This window comes from Daphnia pulex, chromosome 8 (genome assembly GCF_021134715.1).
Source record: "Daphnia pulex isolate KAP4 chromosome 8, ASM2113471v1".
Classification (NCBI taxonomy): Eukaryota; Metazoa; Arthropoda; class Branchiopoda; order Diplostraca; family Daphniidae; genus Daphnia; species Daphnia pulex.
The window spans coordinates 9,010,787-9,032,233 of NC_060024.1; the positions used below are offsets into that span (position 1 = coordinate 9,010,787).

The 21,447-nt window shown below is 40.3% G+C and overlaps 5 protein-coding genes across 9 annotated transcripts; 3 read left to right on the forward strand and 2 right to left on the reverse strand.

Moving 5' to 3' along the window:
- Positions 1–14: 14 nt before the first annotated feature.
- On the reverse strand, positions 15–2,857 carry LOC124199575 (zinc transporter 2-like). Of its 2 annotated transcripts, none has more exons than XM_046595413.1 (9): positions 2,721–2,857; positions 1,786–2,097; positions 1,587–1,718; positions 1,364–1,526; positions 1,105–1,281; positions 874–1,046; positions 727–810; positions 415–655; positions 15–343 (listed from the first exon to the last, which is right to left on the reverse strand). In XM_046595413.1, exons 1-9 carry the CDS (start codon positions 2,754–2,756, stop codon positions 195–197), a joined length of 1,467 nt encoding a protein of 488 aa, XP_046451369.1. In that variant the 5' UTR covers positions 2,757–2,857; the 3' UTR covers positions 15–194. The 2 variants fall into 2 exon arrangements, with proteins under 2 accessions (XP_046451369.1, XP_046451370.1); XM_046595414.1 differs by lacking the exon at positions 2,721–2,857 and adding an exon at positions 2,284–2,439.
- A 558-nt stretch (positions 2,858–3,415) lies between these two features.
- LOC124199574 (zinc transporter foi-like) lies at positions 3,416–6,343 on the forward strand. 2 transcript variants are annotated; one of them, XM_046595412.1, is made up of 8 exons: positions 3,420–3,850; positions 3,950–4,267; positions 4,349–4,462; positions 4,532–4,587; positions 4,648–4,887; positions 4,957–5,716; positions 5,783–5,970; positions 6,036–6,343. In XM_046595412.1, exons 1-8 carry the CDS (start codon positions 3,844–3,846, stop codon positions 6,186–6,188), a joined length of 1,836 nt encoding a protein of 611 aa, XP_046451368.1. In that variant the 5' UTR covers positions 3,420–3,843; the 3' UTR covers positions 6,189–6,343. The 2 variants fall into 2 exon arrangements, with proteins under 2 accessions (XP_046451367.1, XP_046451368.1); XM_046595411.1 differs by having other exon boundaries at positions 3,416–3,850; positions 4,532–4,887.
- On the reverse strand, positions 6,297–8,181 carry LOC124199576 (STE20-related kinase adapter protein alpha-like). Of its 2 annotated transcripts, none has more exons than XM_046595416.1 (4): positions 8,021–8,181; positions 7,758–7,839; positions 7,494–7,697; positions 6,297–7,436 (listed from the first exon to the last, which is right to left on the reverse strand). In XM_046595416.1, exons 2-4 carry the CDS (start codon positions 7,794–7,796, stop codon positions 6,450–6,452), a joined length of 1,230 nt encoding a protein of 409 aa, XP_046451372.1. In that variant the 5' UTR covers positions 7,797–7,839; positions 8,021–8,181; the 3' UTR covers positions 6,297–6,449. The 2 variants fall into 2 exon arrangements, with proteins under 2 accessions (XP_046451372.1, XP_046451371.1); XM_046595415.1 differs by having other exon boundaries at positions 7,906–8,165.
- A 117-nt stretch (positions 8,182–8,298) lies between these two features.
- LOC124199573 (cytoplasmic polyadenylation element-binding protein 1-A-like) lies at positions 8,299–12,519 on the forward strand. Of its 2 annotated transcripts, XM_046595408.1 has the most exons (9): positions 8,299–8,480; positions 8,552–8,621; positions 8,879–9,122; positions 9,179–9,396; positions 9,448–9,722; positions 9,777–9,927; positions 9,998–10,297; positions 10,356–11,368; positions 11,430–12,519. In XM_046595408.1, the coding sequence occupies exons 2-9, from the start codon at positions 8,604–8,606 to the stop codon at positions 11,554–11,556; spliced, it is 2,346 nt and encodes a 781-aa protein (XP_046451364.1). In that variant the 5' UTR covers positions 8,299–8,480; positions 8,552–8,603; the 3' UTR covers positions 11,557–12,519. The 2 variants fall into 2 exon arrangements, with proteins under 2 accessions (XP_046451364.1, XP_046451366.1); XM_046595410.1 differs by lacking the exon at positions 8,299–8,480 and having other exon boundaries at positions 8,598–8,779; positions 8,858–9,122.
- A 925-nt stretch (positions 12,520–13,444) lies between these two features.
- LOC124199569 (unconventional myosin-Va-like) lies at positions 13,445–20,963 on the forward strand. Its single transcript, XM_046595403.1, has 12 exons — positions 13,445–13,776; positions 14,208–14,312; positions 14,386–14,554; positions 14,632–14,779; positions 14,853–15,009; positions 15,077–16,553; positions 16,622–18,949; positions 19,018–19,259; positions 19,333–19,440; positions 19,501–19,622; positions 19,681–19,822; positions 19,898–20,963. The coding sequence occupies exons 1-12, from the start codon at positions 13,750–13,752 to the stop codon at positions 20,411–20,413; spliced, it is 5,541 nt and encodes a 1,846-aa protein (XP_046451359.1). The 5' UTR covers positions 13,445–13,749; the 3' UTR covers positions 20,414–20,963.
- Positions 20,964–21,447: the final 484 nt, after the last annotated feature.

The window sequence follows — 21,447 nt, forward strand, 5'->3', positions numbered from 1 at the left end:
CAATCCGTCCAATGTTATAGTTCTCGAATGTATTACTTGTGCATGCGAAAATTAAATCTTTAATTCTGTAGATCGCTGCTAATTTGTGCTCAACTATAGCGTACAAATATATACACAAATTAGCAGGTAGATTTGACTGCGGAATGCTTAATATAAATGTTTAGATATAAAGGTTTAGATCTGGAATGTCTAAGTTAATCGTCGAATGTAGTACATTGTGGGCAGACTTCAATTGCTGCAGCGTTGAACCGTTCTACCTGGACCGTACAATGAGCGATACCATATTTAATTTGGAGAAGTCGAGTAGCGTTATTTAGCACCTCTTCAGCATCTGTCATAACACCTGCAAAGTCCAATATAGTAAGATTTTACTTTTTGATGCTAGTCAATTATTACACTTTCTGTTCAACTCACCAACAGCCAAGTGAACAGCCAGAGCATTTCTATCAAGTGTGAGAGACCAAATATGCAAACTATGTACGTTGCATACACCATTGATGCTCTTAAGATCTCGTCGTAGTTCGTGATATTGAATATTACGTGGCACGCCTTCCATTAAGACATGTGACGCGTCACGGATTAATCCTATAGTCGTAGTCAACACCAGTCCAGAAAAGAGGAATGTGCAAATGGGATCCGCCAGGCGAAAACTAGGCTGCGTTTTTAGAAAGGATAAAAAGAATCAATGACACAACTATTAATTCTAAAAATCAAAGAAATGCCTACCCAGTATTTGATTACAATGGCCGCAATAAGAACCCCGATGCTTTGAACAAGATCGCCTATTACGTGGATTAGTGCAGCACGCACCTAAACGATTTTATCCATTAATTAGTACCACCATAAATCGTCCATGGTCGTTTGATCAATTACGTTCATATTGCGAGAGGCGTTCGATGTGTGTCCGTGATTATCATGACTGTGCCCATGTCCGTGATTATCATGACTGTGCCCATGCCCGCCGTTTGAATGAGAGTGGCCGTGTCCTCCACCTCCAATTCCATGAGAGTGGCCATGATGAACCAGATTGAGTTTCTTGCAAAGACCTTGAATTAAAATGCACTTTTAAAAAAATTACCAAACAATCCTGACGTAATTTCTGACCTCCGTGAAGGATTGCTCCCATTGCGATATTCATAACTACTCCTATAGAGCTAACTATGATCATCGTATTAGCATCGATATCGTAATCCTGATGAATAATGCGATCAATCGCAAGATAAATTAAGACGCCAGTCAGAATCCAGATTACGAGAACGCTAAACAAAGCGCCAAGTATTTCTAAATCGCAAAATGTAAATATGTCAATGCCATGTAGGCAAACAATTGGCATAAAATTGCTATAATCATTATCTCTTAATACCTGCTCTGTAGTACCCAAAGGACATCTTTTTGGACGGTGGTCGAGAAGAAACCCAAATTGCAAATAGACTTACAAGAAAACTTGTAAAATCTGAAAGCATGTGAGCAGCATCTGTCATAACTGCAAGACTGTTGGATAAATAGCCTCCTACAGCTTCTGCAATCTACATGGGCAGTAAAGTTGTAAGGTGTACAGTGCTCTTAGAAAATAAAAAATGTATTACCATAAAGATGAGACAAAGAATAGAGGCAGCAACCAACTGATTACGAGCTTGAACTTGTTTGTTAGAATTCAGTGTTCTCTGATGACAATGATCCCATGCTTCAGATTCTCTGCTAAAATTGGCATCAACACCCTAAATAAAGAATGTTTTTAGTGGCATGAGAAACAAAATGTTGGTAACTAATATAAATTTTATTTACCATAGTATTAGTCAGTAAAGGCACATCTAATTGGTCAGAGTCAAAGCAGAGAAGTTCTTCCCTAGTGCTACCAACATCATTGTTAGCAAGGGGATTTCTTAAATGCCGCCAATCTCCATTCACTTCATTCCAAGAATGTGTTGTTGAATTGTGTGCATCACTTGAAGGAATTCTACCTATTAACTGGTTAAATAGACTTGAATCTGTTCTAGATCTTGGGTGTTCCAATATTTCCGTAACACTACTATTGTCAAGTGGATAAGAGTCAGTCAGAAGGTCTGGTGCTGCTGATGTACTTTTCATTCTACTTCCCTGTAAAAAAGATGATTTTAAATCAAAATTATACATGTTATTTCAAAAACAAATCTGATTTCGCCGTCTTATGATCTAATTAAACCAATAAACTATTATACAGTGCCAGCAAAACTAAACACACAACATTGATTGAGCTCCAAGAACAAAGTAAACAAATAAATAGTCATGGTAATTCAACCTCACCATTTTTAGAAAGGTGTGTGTAATTCAGTAATTTCCTTATTTATTATTTACGAAAACTAGGTCTAGGTGATCGAGATTCATAGCGGATGACAGATCACAAGGAGGTAAATAAAGTCAAAAGCAACGATAATTGCAGAGGTGGCCCTAATACTCATTTTTTTTTTTTTTTGGGGGGGGGGGGGTCTTTTTTTTAATTAACACACACACACGACCTGACACGACAGTCACGACACACACACACACAGCTCTTGAGCTCTCCAAATAAAATAATTTGTATCATGGGATCTTATTCTTACGTTTACTAACTTTTATTTTTAAATAGTAAGCAAAGTCAAAGCCTTTAAGTCTAGAACCTACAGTATATTTAGTGCCTTAAAAATTAAAATAACAAACTAACGATTATTTATAATTTTGAAAATAAAACTATAGAGTTGTACCGTTAAGTTCGTAGGCGTAAGTTCAACATATGCCATCGTTAAGAATAGATGATAACCTGAGTATTATATCACAATAAAAAGAGAACAGACACAAACTTCTTGAGGTTGGAATGGCCTATTATAGAATGGCCCCAAAGCAGCCCCAAAGTATAATTCTGTCCGTCAACAAATAAAATGATATGGTTTAAGATGATATCCTACAGAGATGTAAGCATCCGTGGGTGAGCCTTATCAGTTTGGATTTTACGTCTAGCAAGTCGTAAAGATAGAAAAATATACAGTATGACATGGTATGACGCGTATGCATATGTACCGATTGTACCGCTTTTTATCAATAATCCTACGATCATCATTGATGAAACAAAAACAAAACAATAAGGATAAAAATGCCCTCAAACCCGGTATCCACATCATCGTGCGTGGTTAAGCGTAGAGGTGAGTGAACAGTTGAAACAACATTCTACAGTTGCGGACTTTTCTAGGGTACCCGCCTACCCGGTACCCCAGGTCCACGCCATACAGCAGGAGGGTGATAACACCTAAATAGATATGTGCTAAAAGAAAAAAAAAACAGCATTTGTAGATATCCTTGTGTGAACCTTCTTCTCTTTTTCAATAGGTTAACTATATAGTTTAAAATTTTTGTTTAAAAAGCTATTTGCCCACGCAGCCTACCAGAGGTCTAGACGAGCTCGTGTTGGAGCAGACAGCTTCGCGTGTAGCGGAACGACAAAAAAGGATTTTTCCGTCACAGTCTCATTTGTTGAACTGAACTGGAAAGTAAGGCAGCAAGCTGGTTTCCAAATCTGTGTCTAAAACTCATGGTCTGTTGTCGTGTGTGTCGGTTAACTTAAAAACGAAAGTTGTGGTGGTAGACATACCCAAATTGTTGTTGCTGTATGAACGTTTACTTGCAGCTTTAGCTGCGCTTCAAATTTGTGTATCTTCACCAACACTTCGTACATTCGAAAACATTAAATAGAGCAGGAGACCATCACTACAATTTTTTGTGTTATTTGTTTCCTTGATATCTCAAAAGGATCGTCGATGAGAAGTAGTGACGAATCTCACTGACAAAAATCAGTATTTTATTTTGACCAACTTTTGATAACAGTTAATTTTTATGTCAGGTATGATTTTTTTTTATTTGTCTGCCAATTTGTTATTTACTATTGCCTTGTAAGGTGTTATACATGATGATATAGGAAAATTTCCTTTTTTTGTTGCAGGAATGTGTCGACACACAGGGATCCTCGTTTGCTTTGCTTGCTTGTTCCTGTCTGCCCATTCCTCATCACATATTCAAGATAAAAATGAAGAAGTGTGCAGTACCACAAAGCTTTTTGAAATTCACAGCAGCAATGGTTCTTTATCATTGGAAGGACTTGATAAAATTTTGAAATCTGTCAGAAGTTTTTGTTCGTCACATTGGAAAGAAAAAGAAGATACTTCTCATCATGTTCATACTGTTTCAGAAGTTGCACCAGGCATAGACTCTGAAAAGCCTGTTGCAAAAACTGAATCATCAGAATCATCTACTAAAAATGGTAATTATTTTTGTTGACAGTTAAAGCAGTTATTTTAGTATGTATAATTTGTAACTTTGTCTCTCTTGTAATTTGATGCAGCCTGGCTTTATGCTGGTGTGAGTGTCCTGTTCATATCTACTTGTGGTCTGGCTGCTGTAGCAGTAATCAAAATTCTCCCTCAGTGGTTGTTTCAACCTGCAATACAGTATCTAGGTAATCAATTGAGATAATTCAATTTAAACAAAAAAGCAGATAATCAGTTTACTATGTATTAATTTCTAGTCGCATTGGCGGTTGGCACACTAACTGGTGACGCCATACTACATCTGATCCCTCATGTAAGTCTCTTAACATGTGAAAATTTCAAAAAGTTTCATTTATCATCTCATTACAAGCAGGCGTTTACAGCTGTTCATCATTCGAGAAGTGTAATAGAATCTCAAAAAAATGCAACATTTGAATCCCACAATGAACATTCTGAGTTACACGAGGACCATCATAGCGACGAGCATGGGCATGACTCGATTGTCGTATGGAGAGGAGTTGTTATCCTTACTGTATTGGTCGTATTTTTTATTGTTGAGCGGTTGTTGAACATTTTTGGCGAATGGCGGCAGCGACTGCAATCGACAAAACAGGTAACTCCGCAATCTCCGCTTCACATAAGGTGTACCTTCTAACTTATTTTGCATTGTTGCCTTGTTTAGGTCGATAAAGTTGTGCATTTGCTGTCTGGATCAAGCAAAATGGTGGGTGAAAAACTATGTCGTCATCATCGGCATAGCCACCAAGGTCATAAGAATCATCAGCATCAAGATAGTGCAACGAGTACGGGTGAAGGAGACCAGCATTTGCTTGAGCCAAGAATTAGTGATGCAACGCATGGGGAACCTGACGCAGATCTTCTAGTCAGCTGCGTTAAGGAAGTAACATTTCTTAATAATGGAGAAGAAGACTGCGCAAACAAAGTGGCAGCTGACGAATGCTCCGGACCAAAAGATCAGCAAAATGGCTGCTCCGAATGGCAGGGTCTTGTGGTTGGAAAACCACTAATTTATTGTGCTTCTCACGAAATTTGTGATGGCAGTGACTCCGCCGCTTCCGCTCCTGAAAGTCAACGATTACCAGAATCGTGTCAGTCTGAGCATTTATTAAGTGTTAAAACTAAAGGATCTAACGGCTCATTAGCGCGACCAGTAGAGGAAACAACGGCCGCTCGACAGGCCGATTCGCTCACTGTATTCATTTCTGAGCACCACACGTCGCATCACGGGCACTCGCACTCTCATGGACACATTCACGCCCGTCCTGATGGCGTCGCTTCGCTTGCGTGGCTTGTACTTGCAGGAGATGGAATGCATAACTTATCGGACGGTTTAGCCATCGGAGCTGCTTTTGCAGCTTCCATTACTGGAGGTTTTACTACAGCGATCGCCGTTTTGTGCCACGAACTTCCTCATGAACTTGGTATTTCTATAACATTTTAATAACGAATTAGTCTTCAATCCTAAGCTTTTTTAATTTTCGCTAAAGGGGATTTCGCTGTACTGTTAAAAGCTGGAATGACGATCAAGCAAGCCATGATTTGTAATTTGATTTCCTCCTTCCTCTGCCTACTGGGAGTGCTGGTAGGACTTGCTATAGGATCAGCGCACAATACAGCTCCCTGGATATTCGCTGCCACCGGAGGCATGTTTCTTTATATCGCACTCGTCGATATGGTATAGTAAAATATTTAGAATTGAGGAAAAGAAACATTAACATTGATCAAAATTTTCCCTTACAGATGCCAGAATTGAACGGACATTCTGGGAAACATCGTTCGGCTCTATTGCAGTTATTACTTCAACTTTTTGGCCTTCTAAGTGGTTTTGCAATTATGTTAACCATAGCTCTATATGAGCACGAGCTCAGCGAGGTCTTACAATCTCTTCTTTGAACGTGCGTTAAAAATAATGGGGAGAACCGATTTGGTTGTAACATACGCTTTTTCAGATGCCATGTGTCTTGTAATGAGACGGGAAGGAATGAGGCTGTATTCAAGTAATTGTGTTCGCTATGACATGTGTAATATGCGCGTTATTTGACAAGGAAGTGTTACTGTTCTGGTGTTGATTTCTCAGTTCCTCTTATGCGACAAATCTCAAAAAAACAAGAAAAACAAGGTAACACACAAACAAATGTTTAGCTGTAAATTATTTCAATCATAGAAATCCCATGCAATTGAATCTCGGGATAAACGCTGATCTTCTTTGTCGTCGTGGGTAAACGTTGCAGATTCCAGTTGGGCACTGTTGAATGTTGGTTCGTTTTCTATTGTAGGACTTTTTGACAAGTTCTGTATTGTGGGGATGGAGATTAAGGTCAGATACTCCAGCCAGTTGGCTACTGAACCTTTTCGGATGGACTGAATGAAGGGATGCTTCAATAACTGCGTAGAACCTGGTCTAAGTCCGGGATCTAGTTGTACACAAAGCATTGTGAAGCGGTGAAACGATCGAGAAAAAGTTCGTTGGTATGCAGCTTCCAGTCTTGCGTCAATGTTGCTGCAAGCCGTGACTCCATCGAAAACACCAGAATCTGCAGGCTGATTAGGTAGAATAATTCGGTGTTCGGGAGGAGGAACTGTGGTGCAATCCCAGATCTGAGGAGGAGGGCCATTGAGCTTATTGATAAGTAATTGAGTTGAAGGTAAATCAACAAAGGGAGCAACACCGTTTGCTAACTCGCAGGCCGTTATACCAAGGCTGTAGATGTCGGACTTTTCACAGTAGCCACGTAAGTTCTGTTGTAGTACTTCAGGACTCAACCAGCAAAAGTTCTGTTCAGCATCGATGGGGTAGTCAAAGACGGCCGTTTGCCAACGCCCTTTTTCGACTATGCAATAAGCATCCCTTAAACCTGTCAACATGACTTGTCCCTTTGATGATATCAAAATATGACTGGCTTTGACACTTCTATGGATGTAGCCTTTTGAATGTAAGTAGACCAGAGCATGTAGAACGTCACGTAAAATCCCTGCAATAACAACTTCTGGAAATCCATTGCTAAAATGTGTCTGGATGAGATCCAAAGCTGACCCATAATCAACAAGTGGGGTGACAATACATAAGCTGTGTCCAATAACAAAACTATCAATACATGTCAGCAGGTTTTCATGACTTAAGTTTCTCATCAGCCAAATTTCCTGTAAAAATGTGTTAGCGTTAGTTTGCTGTGTTAAGAATACATTTTTTCAACATACCTTCAGAAAGCGACAAATTTCTTTGCGACAGTCTTCCAGATTATACTTCCTCACTGCCAAATATGATTGATCTGATTGATATGAACTTTTCTTAGTAGCCAACAAGACAACTCCAGAATCAAAACACTGGCCAAATGATTTTAGAATATTGTAAGAATCATGACGACCTACTCCATTTGAGGAATCATTCTTTACTACCTCAACCTATTTAAATGGGAGACTGATCAATCATTGTCATTTGAACTACATAGCAGCACGATATACCTCTTGGTTCCATCCATCAGGTTGATCAGAGGTGGCCATTTCATGCCGTTGATAATAAGTGATCCAGCACCAACATCCAGGACTGTAAAAGAAATAAAACAAAATATAGTTTACTTCAAGAAAACAGTAACCCTTTCAAAAATTGCACCAGCAAGACATTTCAGTATGAAAACAAAATTGCTATTGTTTGGTGACACTTCTCAACAGAAGCAAGAATTCAACTGAACTGAAAATAAACAAAACATAAAAAGTTATTTAGTTACCTGTCAGTTAATAACAATCAACTTAAATCATTTATGTTTAACGACGGAAATAGGGGTTTAATAAAATAATATTACAACTTTTTTAAAACGATCCTCTCCCTTCCTCCCGATAGCCTACAGGAAAACGTCTGCCATACCTCCCTTTTTTATCAAGGTTGAACGTTGTCTAGTCTCGAGTTGGGAAAATTAACGGGAGGAAGAGTCTGAAAACCTATCTCGTTCGTACCCTGTTTGAGGTAGGGTATATATAATATTCGTGAAGGGGTATGAAATAAAAGGTAAATTTTTCCTTTGTTTTTGCCAAACGAATAGCTTACCTTTGCCGGCAGGGGCTTGACAAAACGATTCATTCGATCTTGGTGTTGGTCGAAACCGGCCGCACGTCCATTGCTTTCTTGAATTTGTATTAATTCTAGAGTAGTCAGAATTTTCATCTGATTACTTTATTACCATTGTGAAAGTAATTTTTTTAAATGACGTGTTAATTTTGTGGTATCAATCGATTCATTTTTCTTTTGTTCGAAATTGAAGGGGAGCGGAACGTTCTACGGCCGTAGAACACCACCACGTCAACTGAGAGAAGATGCCTAGCTTTCCACAAGTAAGGACCTCGTGTTTTGAGCTCTTCTGAATTTGTTTTAAAATATTGCAGTGCTCTTAGTTTTAGGCTTGGTTTTTAGTTAAAAATAAGTGAGATTGTTTAGAATTGTCACGGCAAAGTTAGAAATGTCGCTGTAGAGGGTCCAGTCCGGAAATTGAGTAACTGATTTTTCTCATCCCTTTTTTTAAAATTTGGACCGTTAAACTTTCGACAAATACCCAATCGTGTAAACTAAGTTGTATTTTTTTCATTTGCAGTTAGGACTCGGTAGTGATCCATCAGTTGATTTAGGATTTGGTCTTAACTTGAGTCGTTTGTGTGGCACGAACTCAAACGGCAACCAAGTTCAATCTGCTCAAACCAACAACGGGACGAGCAACAGTGGCACGATGGGTGAAGCTACGAATTTGGAGATTATGCAGAGAATCAATGCCATGTTGGAGAACAGTCTTGATCTTACTAACCTCACTGGAGAGGTGGCATCGAAACGCAACTATACTGGTAAATTGTTTGATTGTATTACGTCGGAAGTCGCGCTCATTGTGATCTGTGTGTAGATTCCTTGTCCATGTCGGATTTGTTCTCCGGTTTTAGTTCTAATGGGAACAATGGGAACAATGGGAATCAAATGGTTTCTCAGCAAGATGACGTTTTGGCTAACTTGTTGCAACAACATCAACTCAGCCAAGCTATAAAGCAGCACCAGTTGGAGCAACAAAGGGAGCAACAGAATCAATTGAAGTCTTTTAGCTCGTCATCGCTGTTCCTCAACAAGGTATGTCTTTCTTTTGTGAATATGATTAAAATACTAAATCAAGGATTGTAGAATGAAGGCCAGTCAATGAACAAATTGATCCCCAATTCTTCAAACAACAATCAGCCATCGCAACGCTCCATGTCGTTGAGCCAACATCGCCAATCGATGGCCAGCTCGGGATTAGGAGACTCGCCTACTTCATCCGCGTCATCGCCCGTTGCTAGTGGCCAGCCACGTACTACTCGTTCACAATCTACTGGAGGTTTTAGCAGCTCTATGCAGCCAGGGATTCACTCAACGCCCACTTCGTGTTGTCGTCCTATTCGCGGGACTTCTCTTTTTAGGTAGGAAAAAGTATTTTAGTAGTAGGATCATAAATACATTATCATTCATTGTAGGGAATCGGGCAGCCCTACTTTGGAACAGGTTTTGATGATGGGTTGTCAACGCGGCCATGATGGGCAAGGTGCCTCACCAACTGAATCGGATCTTTCCATGTTGAGCTCGTCGGGAATTTCAAGCGTCGAGTCTTCGCTTACTGAATTAATGGTAAAACCACTTGTTGCGTACGTTTGACAAGACGTAGTAATGATCCTGTTGATCCCTTTTTTATTTTCAGCAAAGTCTCAATATGTCGGGAAGTAGCACGTCTGGCGTGTCGCCGCCGAGTGTGAATCCATTTTCTAATCAGGGGTTGCAGCAACAACTTACCTATCAACAGCAACAGGCTTTACAAAACAGCAAACTGCAGGCAGCTTTGCAGCAGAATGGATTGGCCCAACTTGGTAGCCTGACTGGAAATGATATGAGCCCACAGAGTTTGCAAACACTGCAGACCAATCTGCAAAATCTCCAGGAACTGGCCAATCTCCAGAACCTTCAAGCATGGCAAAATCTTCGTAATCTTCAAAGTCTGCAGGTAATTTTGTGTAGTTGATTTAAGTTAAGCTTCCAGCTGATTATTGATTGTCAAACAGGCTATTGCTGGGAACGCAAATGGATTATCTTCTCTTTTAAACGGATCTTCTGGCAATGGGGTCGATCGTAATGCGTTGAATGCTGTGGAGAATGCATTGCAATCATCTTGGTCACCCTCGTTGAGTGCTGCTGCCCTTGGATTAGGGTCGGGATCTTTCAATTCTTCATCAGGCCCAACTGATGGAAATAGTAATCTGGAACGAGCTGCTCGTATGTACCGCAACGCTGCTTCTCTTTGCGAACCAACATGCACTTGGAGTGGTCATCTTCCTCCGCGCGCCTACAAGAATGCTACGTATTCTTGTAAAGTCTTCCTAGGTGGCGTCCCATGGGACATAACTGAAGTATCGCTCACTAACGCTTTCAAGCAGTTTGGATCAATCAAGGTGGAATGGCCAGGCAAGGACAATGTGGCTAATCCCCCCAAAGGTTATGTTTACATAATTTTCGACAACGAGAAACACGTCAAATCTCTATTGCAAGCTTGCACGCACGACTACAGCAACGGTGGTAGCTGGTACTACAAGATTTCTTCGCGTCGCATGCGCTCAAAGGAGGTGCAGGTTATTCCCTGGATGTTGAGCGACAGCAACTACGTCCGTTCGCCAACTCAGCGTCTTGATCCCCAGAAAACTGTCTTCGTTGGAGCTTTGCATGGAATGCTCAATGCTGAAGGTTTGGCGCACATTATGAATGACTTGTTTGGTGGTGTTCTCTATGCTGGAATCGACACGGATAAATTTAAATATCCTATTGGATCGGGCCGTGTTACTTTCAACAACAATCGCTCGTACATGAAAGCTGTGGCTGCTGCGTTCATCGAGATCAAGACTCCCAAGTTCACCAAGAAGGTTCAAGTGGACCCGTATTTGGAGGACTCGCTCTGCGCCACCTGCGGCGTCCAGCAAGGCCCATACTTCTGTCGCGATCTTGCTTGTTTCAAGTACTTCTGTCGTTCCTGCTGGCAGCTACAACATCATTCGGATTACGTGAAGCATCATAGACCACTAATGTTTGTCTTTAAAGCATAGACATTGTTGGCGAGTTGAAGTTACAATATTTTCTTTTCATAGGCGCCACTACAAAGGTTCCGGGACGGCTTCTGGATCGCAGATAACCACCGCGTCTTCGCCAATTGCCAACCAGCATCAAGGTTATCAACAAACTCCCGATCTTCCTCAACCTACGGACAGTAACTAACTGGAATTAATTCCCTTTGCCTGTGACACTATTGGCACATCAATCCGAACAATTTTGCCTCCCATTGAGGGCTGAGCCTTGATTTTTTTTTTTTATATAGCAAGCCACTCTTTGATTGATGGAATTTCCATGTGGAAGTTTGAAACTTTTTTGTTTGCCCTCGAAGGTCTTAAAGATTTGAATTGCTATTTTTCTAAATTAGTGTATCTTTATAATGAATTTTCAGATGGTTCTTTCTTAATTGAAGAATCTCGTCTAGGGGATACGCGCACTGTTGGTAGTTTTTTTTTTTCTTTTTTTTTCATCTTAAACTCTTTAATGTAGGCGGCTATATCCGAACCATGATTTTTCAAATTATTCATAGTATTTCGAATATTTACTTTTTTCTTAAACGGAAGCATTTTTCCTGCAGCAGAAGGCAAAGTGTCCTCCAACTATAGCCTTAACGTTTTTAAACGCTCAAATGCTCAAGCCGCCATTTCTCGATTTTCCTGGCCGTCCAACTTTTTCTTAACATTTTTTTTTGTGAACCTTTATAGTTCTTAGAAAACGAGTTGGTTGCAAACGAAGGGCACATTTTACAGGTCGTGGCAATACGTCACGTCTTTCAGATTTTCCTCGGGTAATTTCTTAACTATTCTGCATAGAGAATAGAGCACAATCTACCTCAGGCTCATTTAGTATCTTAAAATATTTGTAAATTTTCTTCAATATTGATCAGATTTTTTTCTATATTTCTGGATATGCACTTTTCTGTTTTCTCTCTTCTACTTGAGTATTGTTTGTATGTTTTTGTCAAACTCTTACTGAAAATGTTGCAGACTTTGGACCTCCTCTTGGCTAATGGTTAACGTCTCACACTCCTCCCTTTTAGACAAAACGTAGGATTGTTTTGTTTTCTTGTTTTGGTTCCTTTTTGCAGAAGGTCATAACATTTAATTTAATACAAAGTTCGAGCAAACATTTTATGGAGTTTTTATTTCTTCATGACACATGTACGGTTTTATTCAAAGGAGATCTTACGAGTGCTAGTAACGTGCGCTCTACATATTTGAAAAGAAAGTAAATAGGAGGTTTGATCAATGAAAATAAAGGGTAAACTGTGAGCAATTAGCGTTTGTGAAATTATTTTTCTATGCGTGAGATGTCATGTTGGGACGAAATCACATTTTCAAGCATTTCAAACAGTAGAAAATGAGAAATTATTGCATTTCATAAGGTGTTCAGTTCATTAATGCCAAGTTATAAAGGCTAAATATGAACCGCATGTTTCATATTTTCCACCAGTACAAAGGATTTTAATTCGGAAAATCATTTCGTGACTTCTTGCCAGATATCACGATGTATTTTTTAACTTATGCTTAATTGTAATTCAAAAAATGCTTTTATTACTCAATTTTACACAGTACGATATAATGTATATGATTTGTAAACCCATGTAGTAGGGAATAGAAGCAAAAAGCAATCTTAATCTACTAAAGGTTTTTCAAAAAATTTCCCACACAACGAATAGCAAGCCATCTAGTGGCCGCTAACGTTTAAATAAAAAAGTATTTTGAAAGAAATTTAAAAAAAATCTAATTTTCCGTTATTAGATGTAACACTGCGTCACAAAAATTTGTTTATCTAGTTGATAAAATGGTTGACACCAAAAAATACGATTGGAGCGGCGGCTGTAAGAGATGATAAGCGTTTTATAATCATGCATTTTAATGTTATAATGCGAAAGAATTAGGTCAGACATTTCTCTATCTGCCATAACCGAATGAAGAAATTTATTTATTTATTAAATTAAACAAAGTTTCCCTATAAAAGACTGACGAAATAAGGAAAATTTTGATTTTTTGTGAGGAAATCATATTTCACGCTCGTGTGACGTCAGCAGACTGATCAGCTGTTTGAGCCAAGACAGCGACAGTTGACTGAGGAGTTTGCCCGCAGTGCCCTGCTGTCAAAACGAGCTTATACATATACTCTTGCACCGTGTGCGGTCTGTTGAATTTGACTTCGTCGTTTGAATTAGACTTTAGATCATATCATCTACTGTCGATATTACATAAGACAACAGTTTCGTTGGTTATAACTTACAGCTGAAGTAGTCCAGTTTCTCTGATGTCGTTGCTATCGATGCTGAAGGTGCGAGAGAGAATTTTATAACGGGAATCGTAAGAACCGTGAGGTTTTCTGTAAAAAATGTCAACAGCGGTGCTCTATACAAAGGTTTGTTGTCTTTGTTCTTCAAACTTCCTCAATTGCACCTATGCCCTCATTTCCTTCCTCAACCATTTATCTCGGTAAACTTTGTGGCTTAGCCAAGCACAAGAATTTGTATAAACTTTTTTTTACTCAAACACCAGAACAACAAAGTAAAAACTATGATTTTGTTAGTATTGAAATGCAGAGGAAAATAATTACAGTTGTATAAAATTGTGTTGGCAGTAAAATTAAAGCATTGGCACATTAAATTAATGTATGCTCTTTCAAAAACATTTACTTCGTAATGTGTAAAAATCATATAGGTGGTTATTGATTCTTGATCAGACAATTTGAGTGTTTGGATGCGAGTTTTGAAGCTCATAGCTCAATAGTATTAGCTTATTTTATCCACCATTTGTAATCTGAGAATGCACTACTTTATTTTTGTCCTTTAGGGTGCAAAAGTATGGCTTCCTGATGCAACGGATGTCTGGAAAATAGGAGAAATTCTGGAGGATTTTAAATCAGACTCTCTAAAGCTGCTACTAGACACAACAGAAGTAAATTTTTATTGATCTTACTTTTTGACAACATAAGTTATTACATTTTTTATTTTCTATTTTTCAAAAACAGACAATTGAACTCAATGTAAAAGAAAGCAAACATCTGCCACCACTTAGAAATCCAGAATTTTTAATTGGTGGAAATGACCTCACGTCACTTTCATATCTGCACGAACCCGCTGTCTTGCATACGCTGAAAGTTCGTTTTATGAACTATAATGCGATCTACACGTATTGCGGTAATTCATGATTCAGAAAAAAAATTTTCGTCAGCATTCCAATTTTAACGTTATGTACTTTTCCCCCTTCTTTCCAGGAATTGTTTTGGTCGCAATTAATCCTTACCTAGAGCTGTCGATCTACAGCCAAGATACTGTGTTGGCGTACAGAAACAGAAACCAGTATGGAAGTCTGGATCCCCACATCTTCGCTGTGGCTGAAGAGGCATTCACTAAAATGGAAAGGTAACAAATACTTGAGGATAAAAAACTAAATGTATTACCTAAAGCTTTAAAAAAATCTTTGTTGACACATTAGGGAAAGCCAGGACCAATCTATCATTGTTTCGGGTGAATCAGGAGCAGGCAAAACGGTGTCTGCCAAGTACGCCATGCGCTATTTCGCTACAGCCGGAGGATCAGCTACTGAGACGCAAGTGGAGCGTAAAGTTTTAGCTTCCAGTCCCATCATGGAGGTAAAATTTCTATTGTTTTCACTATTTTGTTCAACTCCCCATGACGAGATGGTTTGAATCTATACAGGCCATTGGCAACGCAAAAACCACGAGAAACGACAACAGTTCGCGATTCGGAAAATACATTGAACTAGGTTTCAATAAAGACTATCACATCCAAGGTGCAGGCATGCGCACTTACTTGCTGGAGAAATCGCGTGTGGTTTTCCAATCAGCCGAGGAACGCAACTATCACATCTTCTACCAGTTATGTGCGGCTTCCTCGTTACCTGAAATGGCGTACCTACAATTGCAGCACCAAGACCATTTCTCATACACTCGAAAAGGTAACTGCCCCACAATCGACGGTGTTGATGACCTGGCCGAGTTTCAAGAGACCCGTCGCGCTTTGACGCTTCTCGGATTCAGTGAAGACCAACAGGCGGATATGTTTCGAATATTTGCGGGCCTTTTACATCTGGGTAACGTCACGATTGTCGACGCCGATCATGAAGGAAGTAACATTCCAAAAACTGACACTTATCTGGCCTCGTTTTGTTCATTGATGGGACTTGACGTAGCTTCAAGTGAAGAACTTCGAAAGTGGCTATGCTTTCGCCAAATTGTTAGCATGAAAGAAGTCTTCACTAAACCGATGACCAAAGCAGAAGCTTCCTTTGCGCGGGACGCATTGGCCAAGCATATTTACTCGCTTTTGTTTCAGAAAATTGTTACCATGATTAACAAATCACTTGCCAGTTCCAGCCGGCCTCACCGCTTCATTGGTGTTCTTGATATTTACGGTTTCGAGACATTTGAGTGGAACAGTTTTGAACAATTTTGCATTAACTACGCAAACGAGAAATTGCAACAGCAGTTTAACCAACATGTCTTCAAGCTGGAACAAGAAGAGTACGTCCGAGAGAAGATTGATTGGACTTTCATCGATTTTTACGATAATCAGCCGTGTATTGACTTGATTGAGAAACCGTTGGGCATCCTGGATTTGCTAGATGAAGAATGTCGAGTACCCAAAGGAGCTGACAACGCTTGGGTTGAAAAGCTTTACACCAAATGCAAAAAGTACGAGCAATTCGTGAAACCTCGACTATCCAACACGGGCTTCATTATCGTCCATTTCGCGGATCGCGTCGAGTATCAGTGTGCGGGCTTTGTCGAAAAAAATCGTGACACGGTTCTAGAAGAACAAGTGCAAATTCTACGTAGCAGCTCGAATGGAATTGTCCGGCAGCTAATTTTGGACGAAGAGTCGATTGTTGGTGCTCGTTCTCCTGCTGCAGCAGCTGCGGGATCGCGTAGTGTTGTCGGTACCGTTCCTCGAGGAGGTGGCAGCTTGTTAGTCCCTGGAGGTGGCGCAGGCCGACAGACCAACACCATGACAAAACAGAATCGTCGAACAGTTGGTTCGCAATTTAGGGAATCACTAACTCTTCTGATGAACACGTTAAATGCTACAACCCCGCACTATGTTCGATGTATCAAGCCCAACGATTCCAAAGAATCCTTCGTTTTCGAACCTCGCCGAGCAGTCCAGCAGCTTCGCGGTATTACAGTTTATTATTGAAATTCAATTTACTGTGTCTAATTATTTTGTTTTTGTTCAATATTTCAGCTTGTGGAGTCTTGGAGACTGTACGAATCAGTGCTGCTGGATTTCCGTCACGACTAACGTATGAAGAATTCATCGTCCGTTATCGAGTCCTGTTTCATAGCCGGCAATGTCAGCGGAAGCTGCGAGATTTGTCTGTTCAGAGAGAATCTTGTGAGGCAGTCCTCGCTACTCTTATAACCGAAGAAGACAAATTCAAGTTTGGAGCAAGCAAAATTTTCTTCCGTGCCGGTCAAGTTGCATACTTGGAGAAGCGCCGTACAGACAAATTAAGAGCTTGCGGAATTCTCATTCAGCGGATGATTCGTGGCTGGTTCTACCGAAAGCGCTACGTTAAGTTGCGACTGGCAGTTGTTGGCGTCCAGCGATTTTGTCGCGGTTACTTGGCTCGTTGTAAAGCTCAGCGCTTGAGAGAAACAAGATCAGCCATCGTTATTCAGAAACACGTCCGAGGATTTCTTAAGCGACGTTCTTATACCCGACTCCGTGAGAACGTACTCCGTCTGCAGACGTATGGCCGTGGATTCCTGGCTCGCAAGAGATACCTGCAATTGGTGTGCAATGCCAAGGCAGTTATGATTCAAAAGATGGTTCGCGGTTTCTTAGCCAGACGACGTTATCTTCGTGCACGTAAGAGCATCGTCCTGTTGCAGTGCTGCTGGCGTCGTTGGTTGGCCCGTCGTCAATACAAAGCTCTTCGTTTGGAGGCCCGATCTATCGAGCACGTCAAAAATCTTAATAAAGGCTTGGAAAATAAGATTATATCCATGCAACAAAGAATTGAAGAGATGAACAAAGAGCTGATACCTCTTCGACAAAAGCAAAATGATTATGCCGAATTGAAGACCCAGTGTGAAGCAAACCGCGGATTAGCCAATGAGTTAAAAGTTTCTGTTGGGCGGATAGGTGAACTCGAACTCATGGTAAAACAATTGCAGACCCAACTGGATCGTGAGAGAGATGAAAAGATGGATCTCGTACAAGATCGCGAGAGGGTTGAAAAGCAAAATGAAGAGTTAAACGCTCAAATCGAAAATATTCAAAAAGAGCTCGTTGAGTCGACTGAAATCAACCAAACCCGCAGTCAGGAAGCCGAAGAATCCATCCTACGAAGACTGGACCAAGAACGAGCTATGCTGGCTCAGGAGTACGATCAAGAAAGAGCAGCCTACCAGAAGTTGCTTCAGGACTACCACGAGCTGGAGGAGCGGTTTGAAGAAGCTGAAAGAGAACTTGAACGCCTTCATGAGGAACCAGGGAAAAGCAGCAAGAGTGAAACTATTCGTGGTCATTCTCGCAACGCTTCGAACGTGAGTACGCTCAGCAATACCAGTGAATTGATCGCAAATCCTGAAGATGATGGTGGTTATGGATCTGTTCGTCATGTTCCTAATCGGTCGGACAGCGAAGATGTTGGTCTGGTCCTCAAGCTACAACAGCGGTTGAAGACTGTTGAAAAAGACAAGGCATCATTGGCGACTAGGGTTGAAGAGTTGGAGCGCGAAAGTCCGACTGCCGATGTCAGGAGAGCTCAGGACATGATACGCTTGCAAGAGCTCGAAATGGAAAACGCCAAGATCAAAGATGACCTGAAGAATCTTCGTCGTCAAGCTGCAACAGAGAATGAGGTTCAATTGCCCCGCAGTCTGGATATGCTGATGAGCCAATTCGATGCCATGTCCGACGAGCTCGATCGACGACGAGAGGAATGTATTCAGCTGCGAACCGTGTTGGCTAACACGACTCTTGGAGGCGACATTGGTGAGCAAACTACACTGAACGCATCGCGTCTAAACGGAGGAGAGCCGTTTGCTGAAGACAACGAGATTTTGATGGCTTTTGAATCTCAAAAGCGTATCATACGGCACCTAGAAAATGAATTACAGGAAGAGAAAGCCTCGTCTCAGCGGAAGATTCAAATTGAAAGAGAAGAAGTCGAACGTCTGCGATTGGATAATGAACAGCAGGCAAAGCTTCTTGCTGGGGCCTTACATCGGACGCCACAAGGACAAACCGATGCTGTCATGCAGCATGAAATTTCTCGACTCACGGCTGACAATTTGGATCTCCAGGAAAAGAATGATTTGCTATCCGAGCAACTCAAAAAGTACAGATCGCAGATGAAATTGGCGAAAAGGGTGAAGCAAGAGGGTGTACCTGCCGAAAATCAGGAAGCCAGCCCTGAAGTGCGTGAAACAGTGCATTCGAGTCGCAGGAACGAAAGAAGCGAATCATCGCTGCCGGTTGTTCGTAAAAAGGAAACGAATTACCTTGGAATGTTTGATTTTAACATGGGCGACGAAAAGCAGATCGCCAGGAATCTCGTCTACGGTGAGTCCTTTTGGTGTTGTGACGAAATAAAGTAACTTCATAATGATTTTTTTGGTTTGAATTTCTAGAATTGAAACCACGCGTTGCGTCAACTCTGTTACCCGGTCTTCCGGCATACATCATTTTTATGTGTGTCCGACACGCAGATTACATCAACAGCGACGATAAAATCAGATCTTTCTTAACTCTGATTATTAACGCTATTCGTCGACTCATTAAGAAACGATATGAGGATCTGGACACTTCAGTTGTCTGGTTAGTCAACACGTGCAGACTTTTACACAGTCTAAAGCAGTACAGTGGAGAAAAGGTATGTTTCAATTTGCAAGCGTTGCCCATCTAATTATTTAAATCATCTAATGTCATGTAATTGATTTTCACAGACCTTCCAAGAGGAAAATACTCCGAAACAAAATGAACAATGTTTGAGGAATTTTGATTTGTCAGAATACCGACAAGTTCTTAGTGATATCGCTGTTTGGATTTATCAGGTGATTTTTTCTTAATCGTGAAACTAATTGAACTGATGAAATAATTGCAATTACTCTTAGGCGGTAATCAAATTTATGGAAGAGCGTGTTCAGCAGCTTATTGTCACTGCAGTGTTGGAACATGAAGCCATCTCTGGACTTTCTAGTCATAAGCAACCAGTAGGACAGAGCGGCCGAGCGAGGTAATTGATGATTTTTATCAGCCAAAAGTTTCCAATATTTACTATCTGGCAATTACAGATCGGGGTCAACGAGGGATACCACAAGTCCTGTTGATCCACAAGAAGCGATCGCACATTTGTTGCGCGAGTTAACCATTTTCCACCAAGTGTTGCAGTTATATGGCGTAGATCCGACGCTTATCGCCCAAGCTTTCCGCCAGGTATTTGCCTTCGTGCATTTATGTAGGTTACATACCATTCTTAATTCAATACTTAAATTTTATCTTTATTTTCAGGTGTTCTATTACATTTGTGCCTGTGCATTGAACAACCTCCTACTGCGTAAAGAAATGTGTCACTGGTCGAAAGGCATTCAGATTCGGTACAATATTTCCCATCTGGAACAATGGGTGCGTGACCAGCACATTCATGGACAGGACAGTATGAGTGCTACTATCGTAGATACCCTGCAGCCTATTATCCAAGCCGCACAGTTGTTACAAGCCAGAAAATCCGACGACGACGTCAGTAACATTTGCACGATGTGTTCCCGGTTAACCAGCGCTCAGATCATCAAAATTCTGAATCTGTACACGCCAGCCGATGAATTGGAAGATCGAATTCCGATTTCTTTTATCCGCAAAGTGCAGGAAGAGCTGCAAAAACGAACCGACCACCAATCACAGAGCAAATTGCTAATGGATACCAAACACGCATTTACGGTGCGCTTTCCATACAGCCCATCTTCTATCAAACTAGAAGACATAGACATTCCTGCCGTTTTAAATCTACCAATGCTGAAGAAGGTTTAAGATCATTTATCCCATGCAGATGTGCGTTATATTCTTATCGAAGCATTCCGTTGGTGTGTGTTAAGTATTGAGGAACGAAATGTGTTTGGCTGCAAACGTCTCGAAGCTAACTGCGGCCATTTGTTCTATTTCAAATAAGAAGAAATGCGTTATCATTGATACTAAGTACAAGAACAAACTGCAATGTTGCTTAAGAGAAGAACAATGATCTGCCAAAGATTTCTGTTAGTGACCTGCTTTGGACTCACGATCTCTGCGAAAACAGAGACCAATATATTTATACTTACAAACGTAATTTTCTATGCTTGTAGGATATGCCTGCAGCTATGGCCCAAGGTCGATCTATTGTTCGTTTGTTTTTTTTTTATTTTTTTTTTCATTTCTTATGTTCATTATTAAAAAAGTCCAAAGATGCTGTTCCGTTTCCGTAGTTCATGCACTATTTCCGTTCTGTTAGGCAGTTTGCGGGAATCCCCGTTTTCAAAATCATTCAGCCGTTTCATTGTTGTGTTGATTTATTTAATCGAATACAGATTTGTGATTGCGATAATTTATATTATTTAATTTATTTTTGTTTTCACTCAAATTTTTACGTTACATCACGTAACATTTTCTTAATAAGACGAAGGCTACATGAGAAATTTGCCTGCTAATGATTTGTAGCAATTAAAGGTGTGAGCTAGCTCTTGCTTCATGTTTTCAATCTCCCTAATGGCACTAGTAAAGATATAAGGGAAAATAATTCCTTTTTCATTCTCTTCAATCTTCATTCCTGCGCGCAAAAGACCTTGAATTTTTCCGTGACGCCATAACTAATTACTGTTAGTCATCAACTTCTCTCTGTAATCTAATTTGCCATTCTCGTATTCTATTCTCGAATTTCTTGTTGGTGGATCAATTTCCGCTGCTTGAGAGTTGGATCATGTTATCTGCATTAAATCGAGTAAAATGAAAATAAAACAATTTATGCGCAAGATACTTAAAAAAATCACGAATTACAGAGGCTTTTTGTGGCTTTGATTATTCTTATATTT

What these genes read in the sequence shown, in the direction of transcription:
- LOC124199575 (XM_046595413.1), bottom strand. Translation starts at nt 2,756, where the DNA reads ATGGCATATGTTGAACTTACGCCTACGAACTTAACG. An exon ending in CTTTACTGACTAATACTATG is followed by an intron (nt 1,719 to 1,785) that starts GTAAATAAAATT and finishes TTCTTTATTTAG; the next exon opens with GGTGTTGATGCCAATTTTAG. An exon ending in CTTTGGGTACTACAGAGCAG is followed by an intron (nt 1,282 to 1,363) that starts GTATTAAGAGAT and finishes TTTGCGATTTAG; the next exon opens with AAATACTTGGCGCTTTGTTT.
- LOC124199574 (XM_046595411.1), top strand. An exon ending in AGAATCATCTACTAAAAATG is followed by an intron (nt 4,268 to 4,348) that starts GTAATTATTTTT and finishes AATTTGATGCAG; the next exon opens with CCTGGCTTTATGCTGGTGTG. An exon ending in GACTGCAATCGACAAAACAG is followed by an intron (nt 4,888 to 4,956) that starts GTAACTCCGCAA and finishes TGCCTTGTTTAG; the next exon opens with GTCGATAAAGTTGTGCATTT.
- LOC124199576 (XM_046595415.1), bottom strand. An exon ending in CTGATGGATGGAACCAAGAG is followed by an intron (nt 7,698 to 7,757) that starts GTATATCGTGCT and finishes CCATTTAAATAG; the next exon opens with GTTGAGGTAGTAAAGAATGA. An exon ending in AAATTTGTCGCTTTCTGAAG is followed by an intron (nt 7,437 to 7,493) that starts GTATGTTGAAAA and finishes ACATTTTTACAG; the next exon opens with GAAATTTGGCTGATGAGAAA.
- LOC124199573 (XM_046595408.1), top strand. An exon ending in ATCGAAACGCAACTATACTG is followed by an intron (nt 9,123 to 9,178) that starts GTAAATTGTTTG and finishes ATCTGTGTGTAG; the next exon opens with ATTCCTTGTCCATGTCGGAT. An exon ending in CGCGGGACTTCTCTTTTTAG is followed by an intron (nt 9,723 to 9,776) that starts GTAGGAAAAAGT and finishes CATTCATTGTAG; the next exon opens with GGAATCGGGCAGCCCTACTT.
- LOC124199569 (XM_046595403.1), top strand. Translation starts at nt 13,750, where the DNA reads ATGTCAACAGCGGTGCTCTATACAAAG. An exon ending in AGCAGTACAGTGGAGAAAAG is followed by an intron (nt 19,260 to 19,332) that starts GTATGTTTCAAT and finishes TGATTTTCACAG; the next exon opens with ACCTTCCAAGAGGAAAATAC. An exon ending in GGACAGAGCGGCCGAGCGAG is followed by an intron (nt 19,623 to 19,680) that starts GTAATTGATGAT and finishes TGGCAATTACAG; the next exon opens with ATCGGGGTCAACGAGGGATA.